Source organism: Primulina eburnea, chromosome 18 (genome assembly GCF_022965805.1).
Source record: "Primulina eburnea isolate SZY01 chromosome 18, ASM2296580v1, whole genome shotgun sequence".
NCBI lineage: Eukaryota > Viridiplantae > Streptophyta > Magnoliopsida > Lamiales > Gesneriaceae > Primulina > Primulina eburnea.
The window spans coordinates 31,408,215-31,420,465 of record NC_133118.1 but is presented as its reverse complement, the minus strand read 5'-3'; the positions used below and the strand labels follow the sequence as shown (position 1 = coordinate 31,420,465).

General features: G+C 47.1%; 2 protein-coding genes across 2 annotated transcripts; one reads left to right on the top strand and one right to left on the bottom strand.

The window, feature by feature from the left end:
• The first annotated feature begins 1,901 nt into the window (after positions 1-1,901).
• Positions 1,902-7,142, top strand: LOC140819272 (uncharacterized). Its single transcript, XM_073179279.1, has one exon. It carries the CDS (start codon positions 1,902-1,904, stop codon positions 7,140-7,142), a length of 5,241 nt encoding a protein of 1,746 aa, XP_073035380.1.
• A 1,016-nt stretch (positions 7,143-8,158) lies between these two features.
• Positions 8,159-10,710, bottom strand: LOC140819937 (uncharacterized). The gene is made up of 3 exons (XM_073180213.1): positions 9,764-10,710; positions 9,088-9,668; positions 8,159-9,001 (listed from the first exon to the last, which is right to left on the bottom strand). The coding sequence occupies exons 1-3, from the start codon at positions 10,656-10,658 to the stop codon at positions 8,483-8,485; spliced, it is 1,995 nt and encodes a 664-aa protein (XP_073036314.1). The 5' UTR covers positions 10,659-10,710; the 3' UTR covers positions 8,159-8,482.
• Positions 10,711-12,251: the final 1,541 nt, after the last annotated feature.

The window sequence follows — 12,251 nt, the reverse complement described above, 5'->3', positions numbered from 1 at the left end:
CACAAAAAACAACTATACTAGTGAGAAAACAAAACCAAATTCCTTGACACTCCAAGGAATTAAAAATGCATCAAAACAAACCAATAAAAACTAGATGCATAAAATAAAAAGCGTGTTGCTTAAAACCAAACGACGACACTCCTCGATCAACACTTTGCGTCAGTTTTGTTCTTGAGTGTTGGCAACACCAATCGGCAATACGGTATAACATTGAATCAATCACACAAACTTTTCACAATCTGAACTCTGTGTGTGCACTCTCGAAAAACCTCCAGCAGATCATCTATACAACAAAGTGATCACACAATCACACAAAAACGCCTCAACAAAATATAGGTTCGGCTTTTGTATTTTTCTTCTATGTATGCGCTTTTCTGCCGACCTCACGAAAGAGTCACAGCAAAGGACTCACACGAAAAGCTTCAACTCTCCAACTCTCTCCACAAAACTCTGCTGCGGCCGTCCATCCTCTATGTATATATATCCAATGCTTGACCTAGAAACACTTCCATAAAAGAGTCCTAAAAAATATGGAAACAAGATTTCATTAGATATAAAACTCTATTAAACAAAGATAAAATATCTTGAAGATAAAAATCATATTAAAACAAATCATATAATATCTATACATATATCAATCAAGATCTTATCATATAGAAATTAGTAAACCAATATATTATCATTTAGAAATAAATCAAGTAAAATCTTTTTAGTTTAGAAAGGCAAAATCTTAAATTGATATTATCAATTTAAAAAAATAATAAAGGAATAAAATATTCCTTTCACGATCGAATCGTGGTGCTTGAGTTGTTGTGCGGTTTAAAAGATATGAGTTGCACCATTACCACTATTTATAGCTATTGGTAAATCGGTAAGCACTCGGTCCTACAGATATAATATTTTGAATTTGAATAGGAGTGTTATGTCTCATTTTGCCGGTTCCCGTCGATAAAAAAGTTTATAACGAGATCTCGAGTTCGAATTTCATTTTTTTAGTAATGTTCGTTAGAACTTATTTTAAATTTTTTTCATATTCTACGTGGACTTTTCAAATATTTTAAACGGGAGCTGATGATTTCTTTGAAAAGAACTGAGACATATAGTCAAACCATCATGTATGCAACATTTGTCTTCAAGTTATATATATATATATATATATATATATATATATATATATATATATATATATATATATATATATATATATATATATATATATATAAAGTTTCATTCTTACTGTGGGAGAAAAGATACATTTGTTGTAATAATTACAAAAATATATATATATATAAAGTGCCATTCTTACTGTGGGAGAAAGGATAAATTTGTTGTAATAATTACAAAATTTGGCATATATATATATATATATATATATATATATATAAAATAAAATTATTGGCCAAGAAAAACCAATTTGGAGTTCCTGTTCAACTAATTATTTACAAAAAAAATTGGAAAATGATTTTTTTGTTACATTTAGTTTTGTGTTTTAATCAATTAAGTTCTTGATACCCCATGGATGAGACCATCAAGATCTGGCCCAAACCCTCGGCCCATATCTAAGGCCCAAAGGTAGCCCACAGGTGAAGGGCCCATGTCAAGCCCATGTATTCTCCTATAAATACCAGGTTTGAGCGTATAATTTTTCATTCAGTATATTGTTTTCAGCAGCACCCTTAGCTGCTCCCCCCATATATCCTCAGTCACTGACTTGAGCGTCGGAGGGGCTACGCCAGGACACCCTCCTGGCCCCCTCCTAACGATCTTATTTGTGATTCCAGGCTCAGGGTAGTTTCAAAGCCCACGTCTGAATTAGTGACGCTTGCGTGGATCGGACCCTAAATTTCCCGTGAGTATCACTTGGCGCCGTCTGTGGGAACAATCTGAGTTGAGACGTAGAGATGGTAGGCAGGAGAGGAAGCAGAAGAGTTAACTCAGCGTCATCGCGTCCTCAGAGGGGACCCGAACCGTCTCATGTTGAGGCGAGGCAGGAACAACCTCGTCAAGAGACAAGAACTGAGCAGCCCCGTCACGAGACGAGGGTTGAGCAAACCCGTCCTAATGAGAACGTGGGAAACTTGACCTTGGAACAGTTGGGCCAATTCATCGCCCGTACAGTAGATGAGGCCATGAGGAGGAACCAAGAGTCTATGAGTGCTGGGGAACGGGCCCATCGTCAGGAGCGTGAGGAAAATGTTGAAGTCCACCAGAGCAGGGTTGAAGAGACGCAACCACCTCAGAGTGGAGAAATTAGTGAGATGGGGGAGATGTGGAAGGAGATACAGAGATTGAGGGAGCAGGTGGGAAGCAGGGCGCCGGTACCCAAGAGAGGAAGCCCTTTTTCACTAGCCATCTTGGAGGAAGGGCTCCCTCCGAATTTCCGACAATCAAACGTTGGAGAGTATGACGGACATACAGACCCTGAGGAACACTTGGGGAGATTTGAGAATGCGGCTCTGTTGCACCAATATTCGGACGGAGTCAGGTGCAGGGTGTTTCTGGGCACGTTGGTGAGGTCAGCCCAGCAATGGTTTAATACCCTGCAGCCCAACTCCATACAGTCGTTCGAGGATTTCTCTGCAGCCTTCTTGCACCGATTTGCCAGCAGCAAGAGGCATCAAAAGAACTATTTGAGTCTATTTGTGATGAAACAACAAGAGGCTGAAACATTGCGGGACTTTGTCCAGCGCTTCAACACTGCAGCACTAGAAATACCAGCGGCTACCCCGGACATCATGATAAGCGCCTTTACCCAAGGGCTGAGGGGGGGAGAATTCTTCAAATCGCTGGTCAAGAAGCCTCCGTCGAGCTATGATGACTTGTTAGCTCGGGCGGAGAAATACGTAAACTTGGAGGATGCTCAACGATACAGGAGGATGGAAAACCGGCCCGGAGGAAGTAGGGTGGAGGGAGCCGAGAGAGGTGGAAAGAAGAGGGGTGCAGGGGAAAGAGATGAGGACAGAACCAAAGGTAGAGGACAATTCTCATCACATGTTCCTCTGAATAGGAGTCGGGATAAGGTGATGGAAGTGAGGGAGTCAGGGGAGAGGGGGGAGAAGTCGCAGAGGGTTGAGAGCAATGCTCGACCTCCGTCGCAGGGTAGACAAGAAGGATCCTCGTCCAGGAGTGAACTGAGATCTCGCCCATCTTCTAGGCGGGGTCGAGGCCCTCCATGGATACATCAGAGGATCGAAGAGCCGAGAAGAGAAGGGCGGGGTCAGGATGCTCCTCGGGAACCTGTCGAAGCGAGGAGGAGAGCAGATGGAGATAACCACCCCACAAGAGGGATGATTCATATGATCTCGGGGGGTGCTACTGATGGGGATTCCGGGCGAGCGCGGAAGGCCCATGGGAGGAGGTTGGAGAATTTTGAAATATCGAGGAGTGCGAACTTACCCCAGGATCCTGTCATCAGTTTTGGACCGGATGACCTCCGAGGCGTTGTGGCTCCCCATAACGATGCCTTGGTGGTGACAGCCACCGTTGCCAATTACGATGTGGCACGAATTTTTATTGATAATGGAAGCTCTGTTAATATCCTGTTCAAGAGCACCATGGATCAGATGAAGGTGGAGGGATTTGAGTTCGAGCCGATCTCCACTCCTCTATATGGATTTGCAGGACATGCCATCCCGCCGCTCGGTCAAATTGTCCTTCCTCTATCTTTGGGACATGAGCCTCGGCGGGTAACGAAGATGACAACCTTTACTGTGGTGGACACCCCATCCGCTTACAATGGAATTCTGGGGCGACCAGCCCTCAAGGATTTCAGAGCTGTAGCGTCCACCTATCATCAGAAGTTGAAGTTTCCTGTCGGGAGGGAGGTGGGAGTCTTATGTGGGGACCAGAAAGTCGCTCGTCGATGTTATGAGGGGATAGTGAAAGAAGAGGGGAAGAGGGCACGTGTGGAGGTCAATATGATTAGAAGGGGACGAAGCGGGTTGCCCGTGGTAAAGAGGGAGGTTCATGAGGTGATGGATGAGAAGCCGGAGATCGTGACATTGGGGCCTGACCAGAAAACTCTAAGAATAGCCCCTGACCTTGACCCAGAGGTAAGGGAAAAACTTATTACTTGTTTACAAGCTAATCTCAACAGGTTCGCTTGGTCTGCCCAAGAGCTCACAGGGACGAGTCCAGAGGTAGCAGAACATCGGTTAAACATCTTACCGAATTCCCGTCCCGTGAAACAGAAGAAAAGACACTTCGGGCCCGAGAAAGATATAGTTATAAAAAAGGAGGTGGGAGAGTTGCTCAGTGCCGGGCACATTCGAGAGGTACAATTTCCTACTTGGCTCTCGAATGTCGTTCTTGTTCCGAAAAGTTCAGGAAAATGGAGGATGTGTGTGGACTTCAGAGATCTCAACAAGGCATGTCCTAAAGATTGTTATCCTTTGCCGCGGATAGATCAGTTGGTGGACTCCACAGCTGGACATCAGTATTTGTGCATGCTGGACGCTTATCAGGGGTACCATCAAATCCCCTTGGCAGTGGAGGATCAAGATAAAGTAAGTTTCATCACCTCGGAAGGAACTTTCTGTTACGTGGTCATGCCCTTCGGACTCAAAAATGCCGGAGCCACGTATCAGCGGTTGATGGATAAAGTCTTTTCTAAGCAGGTGGGGAGGAATGTGGAAGTGTATGTGGATGACATCATGGTAAAGTCTAAGGATTCGACCCTGCTCATACCTGACTTAGTGGAGACATTTTCCACCCTCAGGTCCTATGGGCTGAAGCTGAACCCTCAAAAGTGTATATTTGGGGTGAAGAGTGGGAAGTTTCTGGGCTATATGGTGACAGAGAGGGGGATTGAGGCTAACCCCGAGAAAGTTCAAGCCATCCAGGGTATGGTCTCCCCTCGGGGGCCCAAAGATGTTCAGCAGTTGACAGGGAGGATTGCTGCGCTGGCACGTTTTATCTCGAGGTCCGCCCACAGGAGCTTACCTTTCTTCCGGACCTTGCGAAAAGCAAAAAAATTTGAATGGGGGCCGGATTGTGAGAAGGCTTTCACAGAATTGAAGGAGTACCTGGCCGGGCTTCCCGTCCTAGCCAAACCGGCAACGGGTGAGCCTTTATGGGTATATTTATCTGCCACTGAAGGGGCTGTGAGTTCAGTCCTTGTTAAGCTGGATGGATCAGTTCAGCAGCCGGTGTACTATGTTTCGCATGCACTCAAAGGGGCAGAGATCCGATACTCCGGGTTGGAAAAATTGGCTTTGGCTTTGGTAATGACAGCCCGACGCTTGAGGCCTTACTTCTTATCTCATCCGATTGTGGTGCTCACCAACAGTCCATTGGGTAGAATCCTCACTCATTCTGATATATCCGGCCGCTTGGTTAAGTGGACTACGGAATTGGGAGAATATGACATTCAGTATGAGCCGAGAACAGCTATTAAAGCACAGGCCTTAGCCGATTTTCTGGCTGAGACTGTTCATCAAGAGAATGAAGACCCTTGGAAGGTGTATGTGGATGGTTCATCGTCGAAGGATGGAAGTGGAGTGGGAGTAGTACTAATTTCACCAGCTGGGGAGGAAGTGAAGTTGGCTGTAAGGTTGGACTTTCGAGCCTCCAATAATGAGGCAGAGTATGAGGCTGTGCTGGCCGGACTTCGAGCAGCCAGAAATGTGGGAGCTACCCGAGTACTTATTTTTTCTGACTCGCAGTTGGTAGCACAACAGATGAAGGGGATGTATGATGTGAAAGATGAGAAACTTATTGAGTATGCTCGAGAAGTAGACAGAGTTAGAGAGAAATTCACGGAGATTACATTTGAACAGATCCCCAGGAAAGAAAATGAAAAGGCGGACGCTCTAGCCAAAATGGCTGGAACAATGGGAAGTTGGAAGAATAGAGATGTGGTATTTCAAATCGAATTCGCACCTCACACGAGTTCACCTGCAGTTGAGCAAGAAGAAGAGGATTGGAGGACTGGCATAATTGATTACCTGAAAGAGGGAAAACTTCCTGCTGACCCCAGAGAGGCTCGTAAGTTGAAGACAAAATGTGCACGCTATGTAATGGTGGGGGACGTGTTGTTTAGAACGTCTTTTGCAGGACCGCTTCTTCGGTGTTTGAGTTACCAAGAGGCTGATTATGTGCTTCGAGAAGTTCACGAGGGGTGTTGTGGAAATCATTTGGGAGCTTATGCATTGGCAAGGAAGGTGCTCCTCGCCGGTTATTCTTGGCCCTCAGTGCTGCATGATGCTCAAGAGTTGGTAATGTCTTGTGATAGTTGTCAACGTCATGCGCGGTTGAGTCACCGACCGGCCGCGATGATGAAGGCTGTCACGGCCGCCTGTCCCTTTGACCAGTGGGGAATGGATATCGTGGGACCATTTCCTATAGCTCCGGCTCAGAAAAAATTCCTACTGGTAGCAGTTGATTATTTTTCAAAGTGGGTGGAAGCAGAGCCTTTGGCTAGAATCACTGAGAACGACGTCCTGAAATTCTTGTGGAAGAGTATAGTATGCAGGTACGGGGTACCTAGGAGGCTGATATCCGATAATGGGAGACAGTTCCAAGGGGCCAAAATCGAAGCTTGGTGTAAGGAGATGAAGATCCAACAAGTCTTTACCTCTGTAGCTTACCCGCAGAGTAATGGCCAGGTGGAGGTGACTAATCGGACGCTGGTACAGGGTCTGAAAGTTCGACTGGGCAAAGCTAAAGGCAATTGGGTGGATGAGCTACCAAGTGTCTTATGGGCATACCGAACCACTCCGAGAGAAGGAACCAAAGAAACTCCTTTCGGTTTGGTTTATGGTACTGAAGCAGTGCTCCCGGCTGAGATCGGGTTGGAATCGGCAAGGGTGATGTTTTATGACGAGGACAATGGTGCGAGACGCGCTACTGACCTTGATCTGTTGGAGGGAAAGAGAGAATCTGCCAGCATTCAACTGGAAGCTTATAAGAACCGCATTGCACAGTCTTATAATCGGAGAGTCGTGCAGAGAAACTTTCAAGTGGGTGACTTGGTCCTAAGGAAGGTGCAAGAAGAAAAGAGGGGAAAACTGGACCCAAAGTGGGAGGGTCCCTTCAAGGTGGTCGAGAGACTGAGCTCTGGAGCCTATTACTTAGAGAATACGCAAGGCAAAGCTTTGAAGAGGCCTTGGAATGCTTATCACCTCAGAAAATATTATTCTTGATTCTGTCATTGATGTATTTTATTTCCTAAATTTTCCTATGTAATCTATTGGGATTCAATAAAATCAAGTTCTTCCCTTTAGTTCATGAAGGTTGTTATATTATGAGAGTGATAAAATAATTCTATTTTCCTACTAAGGCATCGCCTAGTAGAGGAGCAGCGTGAATAATTTTTATTTTCCTACTAAGGCATCGCCTAGTAGAGGAGTTAGAGGGTGAGGGTGTTGATTTTTATTTTCCTGCTAAGGTGTCACCTAGCAGAGGAGTTAGAGGGTGAGGGTGTGGATTTTTATTTTCCTACTAAGGCATCGCCTAGTAGAGGAGTTAGAGGGTGAGGGTGTGGATTTTTATTTTCCTGCTAAGGTGTCACCTAGCAGAGGAGTTAGAGAGTGAGGGTGTGGATTTTTATTTTCCTCCTAAGGCATCGCCTAGTAGAGGAGTTAGAGGGTGAGGGTGTTGGTTTTTATTTTCCTGCTAAGGTGTCACCTGGCGGAGGAGTTAGAGTGTGTTGATTTTATTTTCCTGCTCAGGTGTCACCTAGCAGAGGAGTTAGAGTGTGGTGACGTTAAAATTTTATTTTCCTACTAAGGCATCGCCTAGTAGAGGAGTTAGAGAGTGAGGGTGTGGATTTTTATTTTCCTCCTAAGGCATCGCCTAGTAGAGGAGTTAGAGGGTGAGGGTGTTGGTTTTTATTTTCCTGCTAAGGTGTCACCTGGCGGAGGAGTTAGAGTGTGTTGATTTTATTTTCCTGCTCAGGTGTCACCTAGCAGAGGAGTTAGAGTGTGGTGACGTTAAAATTTTATTTTCCTGCTCAGGTGTCACCTAGCAGAGGAGTTAGAGTGTGGTGACGTTAAAATTTTATTTTCCTGCTAAGGTGTCACCTAGCAGAGGAGTTAAAGGGTGAGGGTGTGGATTTTTATTTTCCTACTAAGGCTTCGCCTAGTAGAGAAGTTAGAGGGTGAGGGTGTTGGTTTTTATTTTCCTGCTAAGGTGTCACCTGGCGGAGGAGTTAGAGTGTGTTGATTTTATTTTCCTGCTCAGGTGTCACCTAGCAGAGGAGTTAGAGTGTGGTGACGTTAAAATTTTATTTTCCTGTTGGGATGTCACTTAGCAGATGAGTTAGAGGGTGGAGATTTTATTTGCCCTAGCGGGTTAATAATATCGTATATAAACTCGGAAGAAACCATAAATACGAATGCAAAATACTCAATGTTGCATAAAGCGAGTTCATACATGTCAAAAGTGCGCAAAAGGAAATAGCCAAATGTAAACGTCCCAAAAGTCGCATAATCCTATGGAAAATAAAACAATGCAGAAAATAACATAAATAAAGGATCTCAATCTAGGAATCGGGGGGGAGACTCGATATGAAGCTCTCGAAGTCGATAAAGTCAGTAGGGGCGCCTGGCGGAGGATAGCCCTGAGCATGGAAAAGGCCGACTGCACCCTCGAAGCCCACCCCCAGGTAGTGAAAAGCTTTCGGGCCACAGATCTCGACAAATTCTTCGGATTTGAGAAATTCCTCTTTGAAGGAGGAAACTTCTGCAGCGTGTCGCACCTTGGCATCTTCGAGCTCAGCTTGTGAATCTTTTAAATCTGTCTTTAACTTCTGGATGTCTTTAGCTTGGTCTTCTGTCAGTCGCTGGAGCTCGTGTTTCTCTTTCAGAAGCTCTTGTTTTTCCTTCAGAAACTCGTCACCTCGAGCTTGGCACTCCGAAAGCTCCTTAGCATGTGACGCTTTCATCTCATCAATAGTAGCTTGAAGCTGTTCACGAAGAGCCATGCCCTCGCGCAAGTCTTGGCAGGCAGTAGATCGAGTGGTGTTGGCACGCTCCACCAACTCCCCTATGTACATCATGCCCTGGGTAAATAGACAAGAGTGAAAAGATGACAAGGAAATCATACATGTATTGGACATTAATCTAGAGAGTATAAAGAGAAATATACCTCAGTGATGCTGCTGCATGTCCGACGAGTAAGGTCAGACCACCCCAGTGAATTAATGAACGCCGCATCCGCTTCGGAAGGAAGCTGATACATTATCTTTTGAGCCAGCTGAGTAGGACCCCGCCCCACAATGGCTGTATCTGGTGTGTATAGAGGATGTACCCCTGATGCAGGGGGAAGCTCCTCATCCGACCCTGACCCTTCTGGAGAAGAGACCGACACGACTGAGATCTCAGAAATCTTGCGCTTACCAGAATGCGGGACTGGCGGGCTAGGATCAGTGGATGCATTTTGCTTGCCAGACGGACGAGGAGACTTGGCACGGGGAGGGGGAGAGGAGGCTCGCTTTGGGGCAGAGGAGGAGGAGCCTGTCTTCTTCTTCTTCGCGGCAGTAGGGGAGCTAGCAGGCCTCTTCGCAGTAGTAGAGCAAGAATCTGTTTTCTTTTTCTCAGTAGCAGAACAGTCTCCCTTTGTGCCCATCGTGACTGCCGGAATAAGTGACTTCTGGGGTGCTGATGAGGAACCCTCGGCCTTCTTCTTGGAAAGCTCACGGAGAAATAGAGCGTTCATGACTCTAATACCTGCAAGCAGAGACAAGGAACCGAATAAGAATTTTATCAAGTAACATAATAAACAAAATAAAAAACAAGAAGTATGAAAAAATGAGAGTATCTACCAGCATTCTCCTTTAGCTTAATTTCCGCGGGACTTATCCCGGCGTGACACAGAAGATCTTCAGATAGAAGTTTGGGAATGTTAAAGCATCGATCTCCTAGTACCCTCATTATCTTCAGATACTCTGTATCTTTCTTATAAATCTTGGAAAATTTTGGTTTAGTGAAAGAAGGGCACCAATCGGTAGAGCAAGTCAATTCCTCGGGTGGCTGTACGAAGAAAAAGTATTTTTTCCAGTCCTTCACATGACTGGGAGCCCCATCGAAAAGTTTGTGGCTAGACCGGGAGGTTACATAAAAAGGTCCATCTTTTGATCTGGACAGAACTAAGAAGTAAGAGAAGGTGGTGCAATTTAAAGGGAGATCTAAGGCCCTGAATAACACGGCGAAGCAACTTATTAAACGGAAAGCATTGGGCGTGAGTAAACCTAAATGCACCTTGTAGTACTTGCTTAATTCTTGGAAGAAATCGCACAAAGGGAAACGGAGACCTGCATCAAAGTGATGCTGAAAGAAGGTATAATAACCCTTAGGGGCTAGATAGGGCCGGTCCTCTGGGCTAGGAATGATAATCTGGTGGGAGGAAGGAATGTGCCATAAAGTTCTAAGTTTTGGTTCGCTACCGGAAGGGATGTGGGATGACAGATGACCATACCACAAGTTGTCTGCGTTAGATATGTTCATCTGTTGGGTCACGTGACGAACTTCCTTACCCGGACGACTATGAGTGGTGACTTCCTCCTCAGGAGGATCAATGGTAAAATCAGGATCGGCTAGGGAAATCTTACCCTGGCTAGACTCGCTGGACTTGCTAAACCTGCTGGACTCGCTAGACTCGCTAAACCTCTCAGAACCACTCGAAGAACTAGACTCGGAATCGGAATCTGAAGAAGACATAGGTGCTAAGGATAATTAAACAGGTAAAGGGGAGAACTGACCCGGGAGAGGCGTGACAGAATACTCGAAAAGTCGCAAGGATGAGCCGGAGGTGAGCAAGTACGGTGCACGCTCGTGCGAGGCAATCGGGCGAGTGTGCAAGCGGGGCGCTCGGGTGAGCGTGCAGGCGAGGCGCTGGCGTCTGGACGAGCGTGCAGGGGCGCTCGGGCGAGCGTGCAAGCAGGGAGGGGCGAGCTCGGGCGAGCGTGCAGGCGGGCTCGGGCGAGCGTGCAAGCAGGGCGAGCGGCGAGCGTAGCTGCGGCACTGGGCGAGCGCGCGAGGGGCGAGCTGCGCGTGGGGCAGGGCGCTCGGCTAGGGCAGGGCGAGCGTGGGCGAGCGGCGAGCGTGGCTGCGGCACTGGGCGAGCGCGCGAGGGGCGAGCTGCGCGTGGGGCAGGGCGCTCGGCTAGGGCAGGGCGAGCGTGGCTGTGGCACTGGGCGAGCGCGCGGCTGGGGCGAGCGTGGCGCTAGGCTGCGGGGCGCGCTGGCACGGGCGAGCTTGTGCAGTGAGGGAGGTGGCTGCGTGCTGGGCGAGGTGCTGGCAAAAGGGCGAGCGTGAGTGGCAGGGGCGAACGGGCGAGCGGCGAGCGTTAGTGCAGGGGCGAGCGTGCGCGGGGGGTAGGGCGTAGGCGACGCTCGGCGAGGTGGTGGTCGGTTGTGGGAGGGATGAGGTGTAAACGAAGGAGGATTATAGAATGTATCGTAGGGGTAATTCAGAGGGAGAAGTGAGAATGAGATGGGGAAGGAGTCTATATTTATAGGGGGAGCCCGAATCTTTCTTTTCAAGGCAGGATTCTGATTTGATTTCCTCCCATCCAGGAGAAGATTACGATTCGATTTGTGTGATTTCTCTTGCGAGTGATTGTGGGATTTCTGAAAAAAATTTATGGGGGCGTTGCCCGGGCAGGTCGATCCCCGCGACCTGACCGGGCAGGTCGATCCCCGCGACCTGACCGGGCAGGTCGATCCCCGTAATAGCGGTGAACACCGTTCGTTAACGACAAACAAAATTATCTGGCACGGTCCGTCCTCATCGCCGATAAACCAAGGACAACACAATTAATCGAACTTTGAACCTACAATTCAGTTCGACTCGGGAGGGGGAGACTGGTGATACCCCATGGATGAGACCATCAAGATCTGGCCCAAACCCTCGGCCCATATCTAAGGCCCAAAGGTAGCCCACAGGTGAAGGGCCCATGTCAAGCCCATGTATTCTCCTATAAATACCAGGTTTGAGCGTATAATTTTTCATTCAGTATATTGTTTTCAGCAGCACCCTTAGCTGCTCCCCCCATATATCCTCAGTCACTGACTTGAGCGTCGGAGGGGCTACGCCAGGACACCCTCCTGGCCCCCTCCTAACGATCTTATTTGTGATTCCAGGCTCAGGGTAGTTTCAAAGCCCACGTCTGAATTAGTGACGCTTGCGTGGATCGGACCCTAAATTTCCCGTGAGTATCAGTTCTCAAAGTTCGTTTTCATATACTAATTTCAATTTTAAGTTATTTTGGTCTGATTGTTGATTTCATATATTAAAATTGACAATTTTCGA

Excerpts from the sequence above, each read along its gene's own strand:
- LOC140819272 (XM_073179279.1), top strand. The coding sequence starts at position 1,902 with ATGGTAGGCAGGAGAGGAAGCAGAAGAGTTAACTCAGCGTCATCGCGT.
- LOC140819937 (XM_073180213.1), bottom strand. The coding sequence starts at position 10,658 with ATGTCTTCTTCAGATTCCGATTCCGAGTCTAGTTCTTCGAGTGGTTCT. Across the intron at positions 9,669-9,763 it reads TAAGCTAAAGGAGAATGCTG|GTATTAGAGTCATGAACGCT; the intron begins GTAGATACTCTC and ends CTCTGCTTGCAG. Across the intron at positions 9,002-9,087 it reads CATGCAGCAGCATCACTGAG|GGCATGATGTACATAGGGGA; the intron begins GTATATTTCTCT and ends CTATTTACCCAG.